Source organism: Annulohypoxylon maeteangense (genome assembly GCF_022496945.1).
Source record: "Annulohypoxylon maeteangense strain CBS 123835 unplaced genomic scaffold GGS22scaffold_7, whole genome shotgun sequence".
In the NCBI taxonomy this organism is placed as follows: domain Eukaryota; kingdom Fungi; phylum Ascomycota; class Sordariomycetes; order Xylariales; family Hypoxylaceae; genus Annulohypoxylon; species Annulohypoxylon maeteangense.
In genome coordinates this window covers 454,881-473,362 of record NW_025953254.1, presented here as the reverse complement: position 1 = coordinate 473,362, position 18,482 = coordinate 454,881, and the positions used below count along the sequence as shown (strand labels likewise).

At 46.1% G+C, this 18,482-nt stretch overlaps 6 protein-coding genes across 6 annotated transcripts; 5 read left to right on the top strand and 1 right to left on the bottom strand.

Moving 5' to 3' along the window:
• Positions 1 to 685: 685 nt before the first annotated feature.
• Positions 686 to 2,105, top strand: GGS22DRAFT_161288 (mitochondrial ribosomal protein). Its single transcript, XM_047961065.1, has 3 exons — positions 686 to 1,298; positions 1,357 to 1,643; positions 1,708 to 2,105. The coding sequence occupies exons 1-3, from the start codon at positions 782 to 784 to the stop codon at positions 1,990 to 1,992; spliced, it is 1,089 nt and encodes a 362-aa protein (XP_047819420.1). The 5' UTR covers positions 686 to 781; the 3' UTR covers positions 1,993 to 2,105.
• A 1,856-nt stretch (positions 2,106 to 3,961) lies between these two features.
• GGS22DRAFT_161286 (putative plasma membrane proteolipid 3) lies at positions 3,962 to 5,057 on the top strand. Its single transcript, XM_047961064.1, has 3 exons — positions 3,962 to 4,332; positions 4,411 to 4,545; positions 4,608 to 5,057. Exons 1-3 carry the CDS (start codon positions 4,316 to 4,318, stop codon positions 4,627 to 4,629), a joined length of 174 nt encoding a protein of 57 aa, XP_047819419.1. The 5' UTR covers positions 3,962 to 4,315; the 3' UTR covers positions 4,630 to 5,057.
• A 7-nt stretch (positions 5,058 to 5,064) lies between these two features.
• On the bottom strand, positions 5,065 to 7,126 carry GGS22DRAFT_161281 (P-loop containing nucleoside triphosphate hydrolase protein). Its single transcript, XM_047961063.1, has 4 exons — positions 6,904 to 7,126; positions 6,826 to 6,835; positions 5,575 to 6,691; positions 5,065 to 5,512 (listed from the first exon to the last, which is right to left on the bottom strand). The coding sequence occupies exons 1-4, from the start codon at positions 6,995 to 6,997 to the stop codon at positions 5,483 to 5,485; spliced, it is 1,251 nt and encodes a 416-aa protein (XP_047819418.1). The 5' UTR covers positions 6,998 to 7,126; the 3' UTR covers positions 5,065 to 5,482.
• A 76-nt stretch (positions 7,127 to 7,202) lies between these two features.
• GGS22DRAFT_130940 (SET domain-containing protein) lies at positions 7,203 to 9,276 on the top strand. Its single transcript, XM_047958472.1, has 5 exons — positions 7,203 to 7,595; positions 7,652 to 7,837; positions 7,914 to 8,466; positions 8,563 to 8,882; positions 8,981 to 9,276. The coding sequence occupies exons 1-5, from the start codon at positions 7,329 to 7,331 to the stop codon at positions 9,089 to 9,091; spliced, it is 1,437 nt and encodes a 478-aa protein (XP_047819417.1). The 5' UTR covers positions 7,203 to 7,328; the 3' UTR covers positions 9,092 to 9,276.
• Positions 9,277 to 12,342: 3,066 nt separating this feature from the next.
• Positions 12,343 to 15,258, top strand: GGS22DRAFT_179403 (fungal-specific transcription factor domain-containing protein; the record flags this gene model as incomplete). Its single annotated transcript, XM_047963677.1, has 5 exons — positions 12,343 to 12,419; positions 12,481 to 12,887; positions 12,943 to 13,540; positions 13,596 to 13,953; positions 14,005 to 15,258. The coding sequence occupies 5 exons, from the start codon at positions 12,343 to 12,345 to the stop codon at positions 15,256 to 15,258; spliced, it is 2,694 nt and encodes an 897-aa protein (XP_047819416.1).
• A 1,073-nt stretch (positions 15,259 to 16,331) lies between these two features.
• Positions 16,332 to 17,753, top strand: GGS22DRAFT_187866 (PLC-like phosphodiesterase; the record flags this gene model as incomplete). Its single annotated transcript, XM_047964653.1, has 5 exons — positions 16,332 to 16,464; positions 16,541 to 16,735; positions 16,797 to 16,987; positions 17,065 to 17,169; positions 17,268 to 17,753. The coding sequence occupies 5 exons, from the start codon at positions 16,332 to 16,334 to the stop codon at positions 17,751 to 17,753; spliced, it is 1,110 nt and encodes a 369-aa protein (XP_047819415.1).
• Between the last annotated feature and the right edge of the window lie 729 nt (positions 17,754 to 18,482).

Sequence of the window (18,482 nt, the reverse complement as noted above, 5' to 3'; positions counted from 1 at the left end):
CTATCGATTGGGAATTAATCATGTAGTGTTATCTCAATAAAATAGTACATCGTTAGCCTAACGAATTATCTCATATATGATTTTATAGCCCATTTCCATTTTGCTGTGGTATTGGCTTAGCAATGAGAGGAAACAACAACGTTGCTGTGTGGGAAGCTCTGGACTGCTCTCACCTAGATATCCATATGATATCCTTTCTACTAAGGTATATCCTGACTTCACTCCGGGGCCAGTCGCCGACAAATCTTCCGTGGGCTGAATCTCGATGTGACTAGGCCGCTGAGCTGTTATGATAATTATACGGACCTGCAATGCTTCTAGCCGATCAGAGCCAACTGTTGTGGGCATTTAGACGTATATCGTTACTAAGTACTTGATTGAAAATAAAGACAACGGAAAATACAGTGATATGACATCTTCCCCGAGCAGAGGGTCTTCTTATGTGTCCCTACCTACCTATATTCAAGAAAGATGAAGGGGATTGAGGAAGTTGTCTAGGTCACGTGGTGGTAGATAAGCGAACATCAATTGATCGTCTCGCCTGGTACTCTGTAGAGTATAGGTACTTAGGTACATTACTAGTGCCTGAGCACTCGTGTAATCAACCAATCAAAAACATATCCGGGTAAACTTCATACCCGTTGAAATTTATGGACCCATAGATTTTGCGCTATGCGTGCATGGATTTTAATTGTAACTTAAGTGATCTCTCATGCGACTACCATATAGATACGACCTTTCGTAACTCGACTAGATGGTGGTGGTATAGCCATTGATCGCTATGGCTTCTGGAGTACAATCGATACGACTGTGCATACAAGCTTTTCGACATTCCCCAGCTCCTCGAAAAGCCGGCGCACGAGTATACGTCGCGAGACGGCCGTTCTCTTCAATACCTCCGCGATGGCGCAGCGCAACCCGGAAAAATGACACAGAAGACCAGGAAGAATATGAAGGGGAAGATGATGACGATGTCGATCCAGTTGAACTAGAAAGATCATTTCGCTCTGTATTAAAAAATTCGGGTGCCGATGTAGAAGCCTTAACTCGGTTCCACGAACAGACCATAGGAGCTACTGCTCCTATCCTCTCGAGAGCCCAGAAACTCCCCACGGGTAATCTGAGGAAGTCTTTTTGGCAGGCTGGCGAGGATGATCCGGATCTGATAGTGGACGATCAGGATGAGGATGTATTCGAAGAGGACGATATTTTGGGCATGGCGCACAGCAAATTAGAGGAGTTCCGCGAACATAGGGAGTATGCCCGCCTTGCTGCTTGGGAAATGCCCCTTCTATCTAGTCAGTAACACTGTATCTTGGTCGGCTCAGAAATATATAAATTGACTATTTATGTTAGAATTAGCTAGGCCTTTCGAGCCGCCCACCGCCGAAGAACCCTTACGATTCCGATATACGAGTTACATGGGGGAATTCCACCCGGCAGAAAGTAAAGTGGTTGTTGAGTTCTCGCCAAGGGACTTACCACTCGATGATGCACAGCAATTGAAATTAAAAAAGCTGTTGGGCCCTCGCTTCAATCCGGAGACGGAAGTCGCCAAAATGAGCTGCGAGCAGTTTGAGCACCAGGCACAGAATAAGCGATATCTCGGCGATTTGGTCGAAAAATTGGTAGCGCGAGCAAAGGTGAATTATACTCTATTCTACTTGATCCCCACTGTTTATTGTATTTACTTACCATGACTTTAAGGATCCGTCCGACATGTTTGAGGATATTCCGTTAGATACGAGACACCACAGATTCAAAACCAAGCCTAAATTCCCGAGGGAGTGGAGGATGAGCGAGGATCGACGGAAGTTCCTCGAAGATACTAGGCAGAAGTCGCTATTACTCGACCAAACGAAAGAAGAGGCGGGTTCTTTGGTTAATGGTAAAGAAAGGATCGAGCAATTCTTCATCGATAATCCCATTGAGATTACAGTTCGCGACCCCGTGAAGGCGCGGTTGAATAAGCCGTCGTTAAGGAGCAAATAACCACAACCAGCCTGACGAATCTGATGTGTATATTACCAAGAACGAAAGACAACGCTAGGGGGCCTGTCGTATATAAAGATCTAGTCATAGTTAAATGCTAATGCATTTGGAAAGTCCTTGCTTGCTAAGATGAAGCGTGTGATGCTACCTCAAATCTGCCACCGCCTTCGTAGGTACGAGCTAGAGAACCCAGGTGGGATCTGTTGTCGCAAAAAGAACTACCATATCTTGTGATGTATGAAGACTGGCCTGCCCAATATTGATATTCATAGCTCTGGCTCGACTTACGAAGAAGGCTGTGTTTTCGTATGATGTGATTTCTAAACCAGCGTTGAATTAAATTTTTATAAAAATAATCATGACGACACCTCTTGACATATCTATAACTCTATATATTATAGGTATGTATGGGCTTTAGAATTCGAAAATGCTCGATATATACTTAGGTAATATCATAACTCTTCCAGTGCGAAGAAGAGATTAGGTAAGTTCCGAATGATATATTATCATTCATGCATATAGTTAGGTTTGCTTGAAATAAACCCCGTGGAGAACCATTGGCTTGCTACTCCTATGAGAGATGTAAATTGTTTTTCACATAGAATCCATAATTAAGATTTTTCTCGATAGAGAAGAGATATATAGGCAAGGAAGCAACCCTAGTACCTAATTCGAAGCTCTGGCATAAGCAAGCTGCAGGCAAGTTGCGAGAAGAAATGTTGGCTTTGAAAGACTGTAGCCCACACCGACGTAGACCTTGGAGCCTACTTACCTGGTATTACTGACGCTTTAAGATTATCGTGATGGACTATGAAGTTAGTCACAAATAGGCATAGGTATTAGGTCAGATTTGGCCTAGTCATATGGTCCTTCATTCAACGTGACTCTCCGGCCAGAAATGCGATTATTCGATAGCCTACCGCACACCCGTGCCATTGAATGGCCACATGGTTATTCAGCCATTCTGATTACGGTCGTAGCGTAAAGGAAACGTCCATTAGGGTTGACCGACGATGCAGGGTAAATTTTGCCAAGGCGGCATTCGGCAACTATGGAGAGAAGAAGATACTTCGACGCGGAAGATCGGCTGTGAAAGACTTCTCTGGCATTTTGCACCATCGAGAACCTCCTACGTAGAAACACATCGAGGCGTTTCACGAGTAAGTTTATACAGACCACGGTTGTCAAATAGGATCTGGCCATTCTGACTGAGCCACATTGCGAGTAACGGTAGCAGGCCTATGCGTTGCAACCAAACATCGTAGGTTTGGTTTATGACGGCTTTATTGAAGTAATTTTCATATCCCGGCGCTTCCAAGGTTCTTGATTATGCGCCACAGTGGTTGCGATATCTTAGTTGCTAGGGGGCGACACCGAGTGTAAAGATGAATCGTCGATGAGAGACCGCGCAATCGCAAAACTTGGCAACCTAGTACATAACTAAAGGGGATTAGCGGACAAGCTTTTGAAAAAATACGGCTAGATCGGTGCATCAAGCCACAATAAAAGTGGATAAATTCAGCAATTGCCGTGTTGCGCCACAATAACTGACGTCACGCTGTCTCAAGCCATCCTCTAGTTCACAATGAAAGATCACAAGAGATGGAGTACAATACTCGAATAATATCACTAATTGAGGTACTTGTACATACTTTTGCCTGTTGTGTATGGCAAATATGATCAATTGATTTTTCTAATAATACCATTACTAGGCAGCCAGGCAGCTAGGTAAGTAGGCGATGAAAATATTTCAATTGATTAAGCTAGCATGCAAGCTCCATATGTACTTAATACCCTACCGTCTCTCATGAGATTGCCAAGAAGCAGGGGAAGAGGCATTGGTAGGTACATGTAAGCGGCTAGGCGCGTATGTATAGAAGTACCTGTTCAACTAGTCCATGTTTGGCGGGTCTGGACTTTAAAATGTATGACGCAGTAGCAACTGAAAGGGAAACTGGGTCGTTGTTTCGTTGCAAATGCATCATAGTTCAGGGTCCCGCCGCCGAATAATTCAAGGAACGGCACCGCTTTCCGTGCACAAAGGCAAACCAACTCATAGGTAACCTATTCATAATAAGTAGTGACTCGATCCCAATTGCCATATCTGATCTTTTACCAAACAACTTTGGAATTTGCGACAGCATTTATTTTACCCCTCGCGCACTTCAAACATCATTTCTCATTCTCATCACGAGTCTGATCCAACTCTCCACACCTTTCAAAAATCACGACAAGCAAGCAAGGCATCTATTGACCTTGTAATATCCCATAAAAGACAATTCAGACTCGTTCTAGTCTATTATAATTTCACACTCAGTCCACAATGCCTTTCACCGCAAGGTAAGGAATACATTTCAGCAGCTATTTGAAGTCCGTATCGCAAAGGCGACCTGCTAACCTGGTTTCATTCTTAAATAGTGACATCTGCAAGATCATTCTTGCCATCATCCTCCCACCCCTAGGTGTCTTCTTAGAGCGAGGATGTGGTGCCGACTTCTGCATCAACATCTTACTCACTATCCTGGGTTACATTCCGGGTATCATTCACGCGCTGTATGTTTTTGCACACCTACTTACCTCTAAAACCATATGGTTGACTAACATTGTCCCTGCAGGTACATTATCCTCAAATATTAATGCGCCCAAATAACCCACCCTTTCCTTCCGCATTCTTCGTCATGCAGCGACAGCATAGCAACTCTCTGCCATAGACAGTACAAGACGGTTGGACCAATGGCGTGATGGCACAGGGGTTCGTGATGTTACGAGGCGTCCTGCGTGGATCCAGCCATTGCATTTTTTCCTTCGACGCTAGAGCGGGGGGTGGGTAATGAAGTGCCGTTTTTCGGGTTTGACCGACGTCACCAGACCCTACCCTTTGTTTCAGCCCGCTTAATCTTCTTTCGATAATTCACCACCGCAACGATTTGTTGTACGAACGACTGACCGACCTGGCAATGACAAGGCATGGAGATCCGGGGTTAGTTGAGCATGGGTCGCTATGTTTATTCACGACGTTTCTAGATCTGCTTTCCATAATGATTATGATTTCGATACCCCCTCAATCAATGCCCTCATCTTGATATTATTGTGACTATGCAAAAACAAGTATTCGTAGCCTATGAAACTAGATCGATGGTAATCAAAACAACAAGGATAATAGTGGCAATACAATGATAACTACGCAACATTAAACTATTTTGAGGAAAGTTGACGGCGTTATCCCAATCGGATCTTCAGGACTGCGCAAGTGTTGATCACCGAAATCCTCTACCGCGGAAAAGAGACTAGTGACGTTGAATGCGGTGTGAACCCAAGAACTTGCGAACGCTAAATTGAATTGTATCTAGGTAAGTTTGAATGAGTACCTACCTGCTATCATGCTACGTACGTTCCTGTGAAATACAACATAGACGCCGCTGGACAAAAAATCAGTTATAGTCATACTTGGGGATCGAATAGAGCATCTACTAGACATGGTCTATATTCATTACGCTCGACCTATCTTGAACGATAACACCTAAGAGCAATTGTAAGTATACATACTAGGTCACTTGGGAGTGTGGCTGAATAGTTACTCACGTCGTTTTTGCCTACTGATACAACGGCATCTTCCGAAACTCGTACACCTCCCACTCCTTCCACATAGGCAATTGGCGCATCGCCCATCACTTTCTTGGCGACATCGCCCACGGTCGTGTTCTTCTTCACCAGCACACAGTCTCTGAAAGCATGCTTCGTGTCCGATCCAGAGCTGAATGTGGATATGTTTCGCACGGGGAAGACTGGAACGAGTCCCAGAATCTCCGCCGCTTTCGAAAGTACTTGGACGACGCCGGTGGATCCGTATCGGAACAAGATCATATCTTTGTACTCCTCGATAATATTCTTATTCTTGTCGTCTAGCTCCTTTAGTCCTCCACCGTCTGGGTCGCCATCCGCGATCAAGTCTTCGCGTGTGTCGACGAACTCTGTTCCTTCTGTATATCTTATATAGCCTTGCTTGGCCATTTTCCGCAGAAACAGCTCAGCCTTCGCCGAACATGCCACCACCATATTGGGATCTTGCATTTTGGTGATCTTCATGAGGTTCTTGTAGGCGTCGGAGTCGTCGATTTTATTCAGCGCGATGACCGTGGGGAATTTCTCATCCGTAAATGCGCCGACGACACGGTCGACCGTCTCCTCGCTCCAATGTTCTAGGGGCTCCTTTAGGCCCATGCGATCCAATGTTCGGGCTACCACCGCAGCTGTACTCCCATAACCTGAGAATTGCCCCTGCAAGGTTTCGACAGCGGTGGCCTTGATGGCGACATGACGCCTTTTTATAGAGCCCCATTTCTCCCAGAGGTTTCCTTTGATCCAAGCAACAATCTCACCACGTAGCCAGGCTATATCCTGAGAAGGATCGTAGCCTCGTGTATTTTCTCCCTCTGCGTTGGTCCTCCCACTGGCATCCACGACGTGAATCAATGCATCCGCATGTCGGAGATCGTCTAGGAATTTATTACCTAGACCTCTACCCTGGTGTGCGCCGGGAACAAGTCCAGCAACGTCGAGGAGTTCTATCGGCACGGAGCGACGACCATCGACACATGATCCGTAGTTGGGTTTGCATTTATCTTGTACGCTGAAGCGTTCGCAAGCGCATGCTATTTGAAGATATCCGATAGCTCGTTGAGGATCAATAGTGGTGAAACTAGGCGGTGCACACCATTTGTTAGTTAGAGACTAACGAGTCCACATCATTATTTCTTCTCTTGTCTTTTCTCTCTCGTTCTCCCCCCCTCTCTCTCTCTCCCAGGCATGAATAGTAACAAGGGGTAGGCATACGGATAGTTTCCTATGTTGCATTATATATGTATCAGTGCCCGCAGTTCGGGTCGATAAAGTCGGCTAGATTCGACCCACCAACTTTGGACGTCGCATCGGTTAAGCTGTTCAGCGTCGTGCTCTTTCCAGCAGAGGGTTTGCCGACAAGGCCGATTAAAGGATCTCGTGGCATCTTGCAAAAAAGTTGCAAATTTTGTAATTATAAAAAAATTCTTATGTTTCAAGGTTCTCTAGAATCGCGTAGCTTGAATTTAAAAGTTTTGAGGCTATAAGTGGGGTGAGAAGTACAGTGGTATGTTCCTGTTGCCCGAATTCTATGGATGTTAAGAAAACTTTAAGATAAGAGCCCGGAGGTTCTACTAGCTGAGACCCGCTATAACGGCCCCGCAGCTTTCCGTCCTTAGGCGAGTCTCATCACTAATAGGTACCTAGATCTATTCACTATCAACATTTTCTAACATTGTTCAATCGGAGGTAGTTAAACATCATCATCCGTACCCATAATGCGACGAGGTCATTTCTCATTAAGCGACTTACCTGCATGGTGTGTCTTAAATGATGTTACCTTCGTTCACGTTAAATCTGCCGACATAAATGATCGAGGTTATGGCTTGGTGGCGGAGAAAAGCCTGGCTGATGAAGATGGAAGCTCTGATATTCCAGCTCTCTTAACAATCCCGAGAGACCTTGTTCTTTCAGCTGAGGGCGTAGAAGAATACGCTAAGGAAAACAAGGACTTTCGACAACTTCTAGATACAGCAGGACGTCGGGTTGGTATATGCTCAACCTGAGGGAGTACTTTGCTGCATGCTAAGCATGATTCTAGTCAACTAGAGGCGACGTCTTATTATTCCTTCTAGTGCAGCTGGTTTTGTCTTCGCCCGATTACAAGGGTGGCCAAGGGCCATCGACGCCTTGGACACACTACTTCAGTCTCTTGCCGTCATACGTACCAACTCCTACAATGTGGACAGAGTCAGAGCTTTTTCATTTGAAAGGAACTTCACTGGAGGTGAGTCGCTGTGGCAATTTGGGGCTTGCGGCTTCGTCCCAGGTGCTGCAGAATCTGAATTGACGTATTTGGGTAGTCTGCAGTATCTGCAAAGTTGACGACATTAACGAAAGAGTTTGATGATCTTCGTACAAAGACAGCTAGCCTGCCGTTTTGGGATGAAATATTCTCTATCGACGAGTCGATTACTATTCAAGACTGGATTCTTCTCGACGCCTTATATAGGTCTCGCTCTCTCGGCTTGCCCCAATCCGGAGAAGCGATGGTGCCATGCCTCGATTTAGTTAATCACTCGAGTAAAGCAAATGCCTACTTCGACGAAAATAGAAACGGCGACGTCGTCCTTCGTCTACATAATGGATGCAATGTATCATCTAATGATGAGATTACCATCGATTATGGGAAGGATAAGTCGCCCGCGGAGATGCTGTTCAGCTATGGCTTTATCGACCCTGATTCGACCATCAGTAGCCTTGTCCTACCCCTAGATCCGTTAAATGATGATCCGCTCGCGACGGCAAAACTTCATGCTTTTGGTACATCCCCAAAGCTAAGACTAGCAGAGGATGAGAACGGTATACCTCATTGGACCGCGCCTTTTGTGTATCTCATGTGCTTAAATGAAGAAGGTGAGAAGTTTCCAGTCCTTGACATCACGCGGCGGGCAAACTTATAATGCCATTCTCGGTCTATGAAGGCTATGTTATGTTAATTCCGAGTTGCAGATGGATTACATTTCAGAGTCCTGCAGGAAACAGACGGGTCTCGCCATTTAAAGATGTTTTGGCAAGATATCGATATCACGCACGAGCCAGATGGGATCATAGACCATATCCGCGGCCATGAATTATACCCGATATTTGAATTACGGGTTATAACAGTTCTTCTCGGCATCTTTCAAGAGCAACTTGAGCAACTTAGTGATAAGAAAGACGGGGGCATGACGCCAGGGTCGACAAGGGAAGAAATCTGGCTAGCCGTCTCCCGTCTCAAGTCACTTGAGATGGGTATCCTTAAGAAGTGTCTGGTGCTCCTAGAAGAAGAGGTAAGACTGAAACCTAAAACAATGGCCGTGATTCTTGTGATATAGAGTCATCTGATTGACCTCGGCTATAACACGTTGCTAACTCTTAACCATCGCAGAAAACCCGGCTGCTTGAAGACGATAAAGTGTTGGAGTATCTTAATTCAATGATGTCTGATCAAGATGATATTGCCGCCGGAACCGCTAGCGACGAGGAAGATTTCAGCTAGAACCTCAGCACTCGGCCATCGTCTTGGCTAAGTGCTGACTCTACTGCAGTCGATATATCATTCTCGTGTCCACGGTGCGATACCTAGATACCCCAGCAACTCATTTAATTTATTTGCACGGTTAGATTGGAAATTTGATTACCCCAGGACTAGGGCTTCAGTTTTTCGTTAATGTGATGTGACATCATACCAGGTTTGTAGTTTCGATGAATTTCTTACCTTACTGCAAAATCACGAGCGGAATGGTTAACTTGATTAGCTAGTCGCATATGACGGCTCGTTAGGCAATGTGAGAACTTTAGAGTTGAACCTGCCTGCCGTTGATCGATTATCCAAATATCAGGAAGCAATCTATATGGACGCGCCTAGCGGTCTTGAAGGTCTCTTTGGGCTCATAATTCGGACCGAGGACCCAGAGCCAATCCTGGGCTGCACATGTTCGGCACTGCATTTATACAAACAATTGAATCCTCATATGGGAGCTGTTCCTTACATACATGGCCCAGCATTCTGTGTCATGATCTACTTTGCTGGTTTATCCACGGCGTGGGCGATTTTAACCGGCAGCCACCCTCCCAAAGCCGCGACACAGACATACCCCGATGTGGACAGGATCCATCGCTTAAGAGTGAATACTTAGACGGGCCGTCTAGTCTAGCATTGTGCGGACGAAAATTAATCGCCCAGCCATCCCACGTTTTCTCATTACATTGGAGCTGATCACAGCATAAGCATGGGTCCGAGCTGCCTTAATAATCTATGAGGAGGCAAGATTCAACTTTGACTCTTTCTCGACGTGCCGTAGATCGACAAAATATAGTCTACTTTATAGAAGAGCGAGACTATGGGTTAATTGTATGCGCCACCATGGTAAATGAGTTTTCTGTACCTAGAAAAAGCAAGATTAGGAAGTCTACTTCATGTAGATCATCACTAGTAAGCCCGGTATAGGCTTAGTCATGAGTTCTTCATACGGGTTGGAAGGGTGTGTTTAATACGATTAATTCGCATTTGTATTCGCCTTACTAAGACACCAAGGGAGGATACATGGCACGCGAGTGCTAAGACCAACTAGTCATTGAGCTAACACTTTATGGTTACTCGTGAACTGGATGTTAAAATTTAGTTGATAAATACCTATCCTGGGAGGGGAACTTGACTGGAGCTCTACTGAGGCTTTTAATATGAAATAACGAAACCGGCCGACGCTGGCCGTTGTACCCATTGATAATTGAGATCGAACCCCGATATCCCATTGAGTATAGATAATGTAAAACCACCCACTTCCAGTGGAGTTGCACTTAATATGATATTGGTGTCCGAACGTAGCACTCAGACCTGTCAACTAACCGGGTTCGTAGCGTTCGCAACATGGCTTGAGTGCGTCGATATCTAACTTCAAGCGTTGCACCGCATGTAAGTCGATATAGGAATTGGCCGGTCGCCGCAAAGACGACAGCTTGGCTACGGTCACGTCTACTCCGAACGAAGTAGTGTGACGAGGATGGCGTGGTAGGACTTAGGAATGGGAACGTGTAGGATGCCGGCCTCTACCTACGGAAATATGCGGGTTTTCTTACAGCCGCATCTTCCCCTATAACCGACAGTAACGGAGTCAACTAGGTATACCTCGGCGTCCTGTACCCTAGACGGACAGGGTCGTATCTTGCGTCGATGCTCGGACTCATGTTCTTGGGATCCCGATTCGCTCTCTTATCGTTCCCTTCAAAGAAACATGGCGACTCAATGCTTGAATTACATAGTATACGTAGGCTAAGAGAAGTCAGTGGATCATGAGCATATGTGAGACAACTTCGCCTATCTAGAAAAACCTGGGGTAAATCCCCCGCGAAAAGATTCGAGACCCTTTTACTCTCCGGGGTCAAGACCGAGTTGTTATCGTACGGATCATAGGAAACTAACTATAATAGTAGTTCGAGTGGTGTCATTATTTTAGCGTTGGGTAATGATATGCCAAGTGCCAGGTTCGAGAAATATCATGGGCTGGCCATCCTCTTAACGCGTGGGGATGAAAAAGTTGGTGAGTGTTTAGCGTCCAACATATGCGAGTACCCACTACAATATTGATACTAGGTACCTGTTTGAGCCAACCATGACTTCCCTATTATTTGTGCCTGCTGAGGTTACTACGCTGTACGTACCTACCGTATGTGCGTGATGGCCCTGATGGCTCTCTTATGCATGGCTAGCGTACAACGCTCTAACAGGTAAGGTGCGTGGAGTATATGACGATGGAATTATGAGTAGCAGAGTAAAGTCTGTCACACCTTAGAAACTTATTCGAGTTAATGGATGTTCTAGGTGCCTGGCCTCTTTCAACTCGATGATAGAACCTTGGAACCTTTGGAGGACATCGGATGGATGCTGTATGTATATGTATATTATGTATTCCTTGCATGTATATGCCGTAGATGCGACAAGTTACAATTGCTCGGGTTCGATCTTTACGTATGGGTCGGGGTTTGGTTATCTTTTACTCGTCTTTTTGATAAGAATAACGGGAATATTTCGCTTTCGCTTCGTCTTGTTGTCTCTATGGATGAACATACATAATGCATTTAAATAGGGTTTAAGAGTAGCTGAAATAATCGATCCTTCTGCTAACTCTGTCTATATCCACGTATACATACCTGTATGATATCAATTGGATGTGCGATACTTCGTATATGTACTTCCTATTTGCTCCTTCCCCCCTTGCCCACCCCAGATTCGTTAGCGCACCCCATTAGTATAATACCCCGCTGATCTCAGGAAATCCGTCTGGAGTAGCGGGCATTGGTGCTTCCGTTTCTCGCCATTACCTCCACTAAACTTTCCTGTCCCCACGCACCCTATTCTTCAATCTCTCAACTTGTTTTTTTCCTCCTTCTATGTCCCCTCATCATTCTTCCCACCACCGTTAGACTACCCGACTTTACACGCGCCACCCTTTATATCGACGACTAATAAACTCGACAAATCTACCCCCAATCGATATTTTTACTACGAAACGACTTACCTCCGACTACACGCGGCTATCTGGCGGGACATGAGCAATTTTCGCATCCGCTGCTGGTGACGTGCTGACATCCGCAACCAACGCCGTTCAGAAACCGAAACTTAAACCGCCATCAACGCTTAGGGAATGGGGAACTCGGTGTTGGGTTTGACGCGAATACAATCGATTAACGAAGTCGAAATCGAAGTCGAAGCCACTTTAGACTAGAGAACTGAACCAGTCAGCCGCAAATATGCCTGGAATTCTGCCTATGAAAGTGATTAAGGTGGGCACAAGCTCACAGAGCCGCATCGCCCAGGCCTGTGACAGGTACGTGTTTTGAGAAGCCGCGATGTGCTTTTGGTACCCCATACTGAGTGTCCTTTTCCAGGTGTCGGAGTAAGAAGATTCGCTGTGATGGAATCCGTCCGTGTTGCTCGCAGTGCGCCAACGTTGGGTTCGAATGCCGTACAAGCGACAAGCTCAGCCGCCGTGCGTTTCCACGAGGCTATACCGAATCCCTCGAGGAGAGAGTGAGGCAGCTAGAATCTGAAGTGAGAGAATTGAAGGATTTATTGGACGAGAAAGATGAGAAGATCGATATGCTATCGAGAATGCATGATCACCGCCAGCCATCTATCGGATCTACCGGAAGCCCGAGAATGGTAGAATCAAGAAGGGATCCCAACTCTCCAACGAAGGAAGATACTTTCCGTGTGCAGGCCTCGCCGCTGTTACTTGGTGTTGAGAATTCGGACTCGTACTTTATGGGACCTTCAAGCGGACGCTCCTTCATCGGTAAGCAAAACATAATTAATGCTATAGCCCTGATACCATGTCTAACTATATTCAGAGTCTTTCAAACGCAAACTCCAAGAGAACGGGAAACCTTGTTCTGATTTCAACCCGGAGGCTTTCCTCCATATCCAGGGCTGTTATCCTCTGATTGCAAAATCCCAATCCCAGTCGGTAAAGGTGCCGCCACGCCTATTCTCGGATAGGTGTGTCAACATATATTTTCAAGAATGGGCGCCACTCTTTCCTGTTCTTCACAAACCGACATTTCTCCGTCTGTATGAAGAATTTGTTGCCGATTCGGAGAAAGTGAAAAATAACCATAAGCTTGCACAGCTCTATCTGGTTTTTAGTATTGCCGCCCTTTCAAGTGACTTACCCGATATGGAGCAAATTGCTGCTTGCGAGGTTCAGTGGCAAAGAGCGCTCGAAGCAGTGATGATGGATAACACGATGAATACATTGCAATGTTTAGTCCTGGCTTTGATGTATTGTACTATCAGAGCCGACTACAAGCGATTGCAACATTACAAAGGTGTCGCCGTCGGTCTATCTCACAGATTAGGATTGCATCAAAGCCAGAAGCGATTTTCGTTCGGCGCCCTCACCATTGAAACACGGAAGAAGGTCTTTTGGACCTTGTATACCCTCGACTGGTAAGTTTCCAGATTCCTAATACATATTGCTTCTATGATAATCTAACAATCTTAGTTTTTCTGCTGCCATGCTCGGCCTCCCTAAATTGCTTAAGGAGGATGACATTCATGCGGAGTATCCATCAGATACTGATGACGAATACGTGACTGAGAAGGGATTCCAACCCACTCTACCAGGGGAATATACCAGACTATCGAGCGCATTAGCGTTGTTTAGGGTCTCCCGCATTCTTGCCGACGTGCTAGAGAAGCTCTATCCGGCTGCCACGTCTTATGAATTGACTCTCCAGCAGATTTCGGCAATAGATGCGGAGCTGTCAGATTGGTATGAGAACTTACCCACCCACCTCAGGTTAAATTTCGTGCAAGACAAGCCATCAACGGATATCACTGGGAGCAGGTCCCCGATTCTGGTATGTTATCACCAGTCTCTTATCGATGTCGTCAATACTAACAATTGCTAGTCACTTGCGTACTATTATATCCGCGGTCTCATCCACCGTCCTGCCGTAGGTTCAAACTTAGGCGGCAAGGCGGCGCCCGCCCTCATCGCTGTCGGAGAGTCTAGCAAGCATGTCGTACAGATTATTCAGTTATTAGAAGAGAGAAGCATGTCCTTCTCGTTCTGTCTCAATAAGGCAGACGTTCTTGTCCTGTGCGGGACAAGTCTGCTTTACCAGAGCCTGGATTTAAAACATGAGAGCAAGCTTATGAAGGATATAGAACGACTCGTCAACTCTGTCATCAAAATACTCCTGAGAATGAAAGCACCTGGTACTTACGACCTCAAACGAGTTGCATCCTTACTCATCACTGTCGATGTGCCGTCTCAACCTGCATCAATGCGAACCAGCCCAGACACTACCATGGCTGCTCCGCCATCAAGAACATCGCCGCTATTGAACCTATCGAGAAAGAAGTCTCCGTATAGTGGTGGTCGAAACGCCGGCGCGAGCATGAGCGAGACAGACCTGTTGTCCCAGCAAGAAAAGTTACGACGTATGACTATACCCAATAGTCAAACCGGTCGGCCAGAGATGCATCGCGCGCAGTCACGCGCGTCGCTCGATATGAGCGCTGAACAGTCAACGCCGCGACGTGATCATCGATTTTCAATATCTCAAATTCAGCAAACGATGATGCGTATGTCACCAATGAATAAATCCAAACAACGGAATCTTGATTATCTTTCACTCAACGAGGCACCCCCTGAGACTCAATCCTCGCCGCCGACACAAGACCAAAACTTGCCACAGCCGATGACAAATGGCCAACAGCACCAGACGCAAATATACCCCCCACCTCACCTAATGAATAAGGGTGGCTCGAGTGGGGGCGTCTCAATCTCGGAATGGGAGGCATTACTCGGCGCAATGGATGGCGGCCAGATTAATGTATACGACGCGATATACGGAGGGCCGGCTTTGTCGCTTACGGAGACCCCGACCACCACAACGACGGCTCTTGGTGAATGGTCGCCAGATGCCTGGGACCTTTCTAGCTTCAATATCGGTGATCTAACAGCTAATCCGGCGCCTCCACAGAGCGTACTTAGTATTAGCGACGACAGCCTCAGTTCCGGAGAGGACCTAAATTCGAACGATATGTATCTCAGAATGGGTAGCGAGGACTATCAAAGCGGATTGATGGCACCACCACGAACCAGCCGCGACGGGAACTTGGTTTTAGAAGGTCTTGAGTTGAATCTTGGAATATAAATTTTCTTTTGAGAGTTCGAAGACAGTGGCGAATAGTTGGTCACTTACAATCCACGAGATTACTCTCTTTGGTATGCGGCGTCGATCATAGACGGCTTATATTTTGTGGCGGAATTGGTTACGAGTTGCGCGAACCGCGAGGGCTATGCAGGTTGGGACATTTGGACCAGGTGTTTTAGGTACCCATTGGCGCCTCTGGCATGGTTTTTTATCTGCGAATATTCTTGGGCGAATGACTTTGGAACTTTATCTATAAAGGCGACGGTCCCTGTTGGCCTAGCGATTTTACATACGTTATATTTTTCTATGTACCTATCCACGGTTGGTGTAACAACTTGTTATATAGAGGTACGATGGATGCCCTTATGAACATAGCTTGATTAGGGAGAAGGCCAAAAAAAGAAGAAATTTCAATCAACCGTCGAGTCATCCGTCCCATGCGAAGATACACAGAGATATGCAGCCTTTCGCGATGGCTAGTATATCCGGTGTACGAGTCACGGCTGGCACTAGAAGAAACGTGTGAGCCACGTGTTGAGCAGCATTGAAGCTACCATAAGCAAGAGCTGAAATCAGGCTGATTGGTAAGGAAGCCATCCATCGAATAATTACCCAATTAGTACATACTTAATATCCTAAGTATGTCCGCGTCGTGGCTTTCTCCGGATACACCGGTGCAGCAGGCAGATACAGGTGGTATGAATGGCTCACGTGCAAGGGGTATGTACCCGTTACATAGGAAAGTGGAGTATCTGGTGCGACACGAAACGTGCTAATCGCCGATTAACTCCAGCGGCCGCATATGTCGTTTTCAAGTTCCTATCACATTCTACGAAGTACTAGCAATCATTCCTTTGATCACGTACTTTACGATATACCTTGTTTACGACCATTTTCTTGTTCCCAATTCGTACTCGCGCTTACGTTGGGTCTTTCCTAATCTCCGCCGGGCGGTAGATTTATGAGACCAAGTCTGAGGACACTTCTATAACCCTACCATGGATTATTTATGATACAAACTTTATACTCCCTCTATTGCTTTCGTCTTCTCCTTCATCAATAAGCAAATAATTATGGCTTTGGATCCCAAGCCCTCATTCATTAGTCAGCCCGCTCCCCAGCAACCGCTGGAAGAGGCGCCTCCCGTCGACGAACAAACACCGTTAATCAAGCCCGGCAAAGCGATAATGGAAGATGGGGGTCCGGGTGAGTGCTATCTCAAGAAATATCATCATGGAAGTGCGCCGCAATAGACCTGGACCGCTGATGATCCCGAGAATAGCAGGTATTCCGGTACCCCGCTCTCGTAACGATGCCACCACTTCCCCCGGATCGCGACGTCTACCGCAAGCCATAGCTCACCGAGGATACAAGGTCGTCGCCCCAGAAAATTCGATGCTCGCGTTTCGAGCAGCTGTTGAGGTGGGCGCGCATGCCATCGAGACCGACTTACACCTATCTAAAGACGGCGTCGTTGGTGAGGACAAAAAGACACGCTTTTACGAGGCTCGGAGATAAGCTTACCGACCCTAAAACAGTTCTATCGCATGATGCCGCACTCAAGCGATGCTTTGGAGAGGATTCCAAGGTTCGCGACCACGAATGGAGATACCTAAGCACATTACGAACAATACGTAAACCCGAGCAATCTATGCCCCGCCTAGTCGATCTGCTCGAATATTTAAATCAGCCGGGGGTAGAGCACGTTTGGATTATGCTTGATATCAAGGTACTGTAATAATGTAGTTGCTACGGATGAATTAATAATATGGGAAGTTGAGCACGGGCTAATTGCTTGACTTCTAGACGCATGACGATGCTACCGAACTCTTGCGAAGGACGGCAGAAGCCATAGCTTCGGTGCCGGGGATACGGCCGTGGAGTGAGAGGATATTACCTTGCTGCTGGAATGTAAGAGCGCCTTGCCATTCTCCCATGATCCTACGCTTTACTTGGAGTTACACTCGTAAATTCTCTATGTGCTTAGGTTACTGACTCGTAGGATGTAGATAGAATACGTGAAGCTAACCAAGGAGTTCCTACCCGGGTTTCCGATCGCCCACGTAGGAATTTCAAGCGTATATGCAAGGGCGCTTGCGAGCTTCATGCCTAGCCTGTCCGTCAGTATGGTACGCAATCTTTTAGCTATGCCAATTACCGGCTGGCGCTTCATACGGGATATGAAGAAGTCAGGTCATCCCATTTACACGTGGACGGTTAACGACGAATCTTGGATGGAGTGGAGCATCCAGAAAGAGCTCGATGGTGTTATAACAGACGACCCTAAGTTGTTCCTAGAGGTTTGTAATCGTGCCGCGGGTAAAGAGGCAGACGGCCGGGCGAGAAGACCGGCCACTAGACCCCTCAAGATCATCGCGAGAGATATGTTTGATTGGGTACGGTACATTCCTCTCATGGCCCTGATCATGACCATCTACTTCGTTAGATACGGGTTGCCCCAGACACAGGTTCGAAAGACGCTGGGCAGTAAATAGATAATTGTTAGTATTCCAAGGTAGAATCGTGGGCATATGGAGCAATGCCAAGCCTGCCGAGGAGGAGTAATCGTAATACAAGACTTAGTACGCCTCTCAGTTAAATAGAACTTGGCGTACGTGATTTACGTCGAACAATATATAGTAAGATGACAGGTTACCCGATCGTCTATCAAACCCATTCTAGTGACAATAAAATATGCCGAATTTTTACGTACCTAGGGTGATATGAATGTGCTTTTTGTAGAAAGAATTCGAGTGACGGCCTTAGGAGAGAAAATCGGAATGTCGAATAGAAAAATAGATGAATTATTTAAAGGGTGTAACAATATGGAATTAATCTCAAGCTTTTGGCGAATTCTCAATATGCAGGTAGGTAGGTAGGTACTATGATCTGGGTGTTGACATTCAACAACCGGAGTAATGGTCACGGTATCTTAAGTCTATCATCTCACCAGCTAGCACTTTACGAGATCTACATGTACCTGTAGATTGTTATAATAAATATCTTGCTTGGCGAAGTGCCATTATTAGGCATATATATAGGGCATAATAATCAACGGCGTTAGATCTACGACCATCACAAATCACATCAATCATATCACGAAAAGCTTCATAAACCGAGATCAAGTTTTCAGACTGCGTGTTACTAAGCAAATGTGTTTCCAGTATCCTCAATTTGAGGAAAGGTTTGCAGTACCTTGATCCTGGAACACGACATGAAAAGGA

Bases quoted from the DNA above. Each gene is read 5' to 3' on its own strand.
- GGS22DRAFT_161286 (XM_047961064.1), top strand. The intron at 4,546-4,607 runs GTATGTTTTTGC...TTGTCCCTGCAG, and splicing joins CCGGGTATCATTCACGCGCT to GTACATTATCCTCAAATATT.
- GGS22DRAFT_161281 (XM_047961063.1), bottom strand. From the start codon at position 6,997: ATGCCACGAGATCCTTTAATCGGCCTTGTCGGCAAACCCTCTGCTGGA. The intron at 5,513-5,574 runs GTGAGTAACTAT...AATTGCTCTTAG, and splicing joins TATCAGTAGGCAAAAACGAC to GTGTTATCGTTCAAGATAGG.
- GGS22DRAFT_130940 (XM_047958472.1), top strand. From the start codon at position 7,329: ATGCGACGAGGTCATTTCTCATTAAGCGACTTACCTGCATGGTGTGTC. The intron at 7,838-7,913 runs GTGAGTCGCTGT...GTATTTGGGTAG, and splicing joins TGAAAGGAACTTCACTGGAG to TCTGCAGTATCTGCAAAGTT. The intron at 8,883-8,980 runs GTAAGACTGAAA...TAACCATCGCAG, and splicing joins TGGTGCTCCTAGAAGAAGAG to AAAACCCGGCTGCTTGAAGA.
- GGS22DRAFT_161288 (XM_047961065.1), top strand. From the start codon at position 782: ATGGCTTCTGGAGTACAATCGATACGACTGTGCATACAAGCTTTTCGA. The intron at 1,299-1,356 runs GTCAGTAACACT...TATTTATGTTAG, and splicing joins GGAAATGCCCCTTCTATCTA to AATTAGCTAGGCCTTTCGAG. The intron at 1,644-1,707 runs GTGAATTATACT...CATGACTTTAAG, and splicing joins AATTGGTAGCGCGAGCAAAG to GATCCGTCCGACATGTTTGA.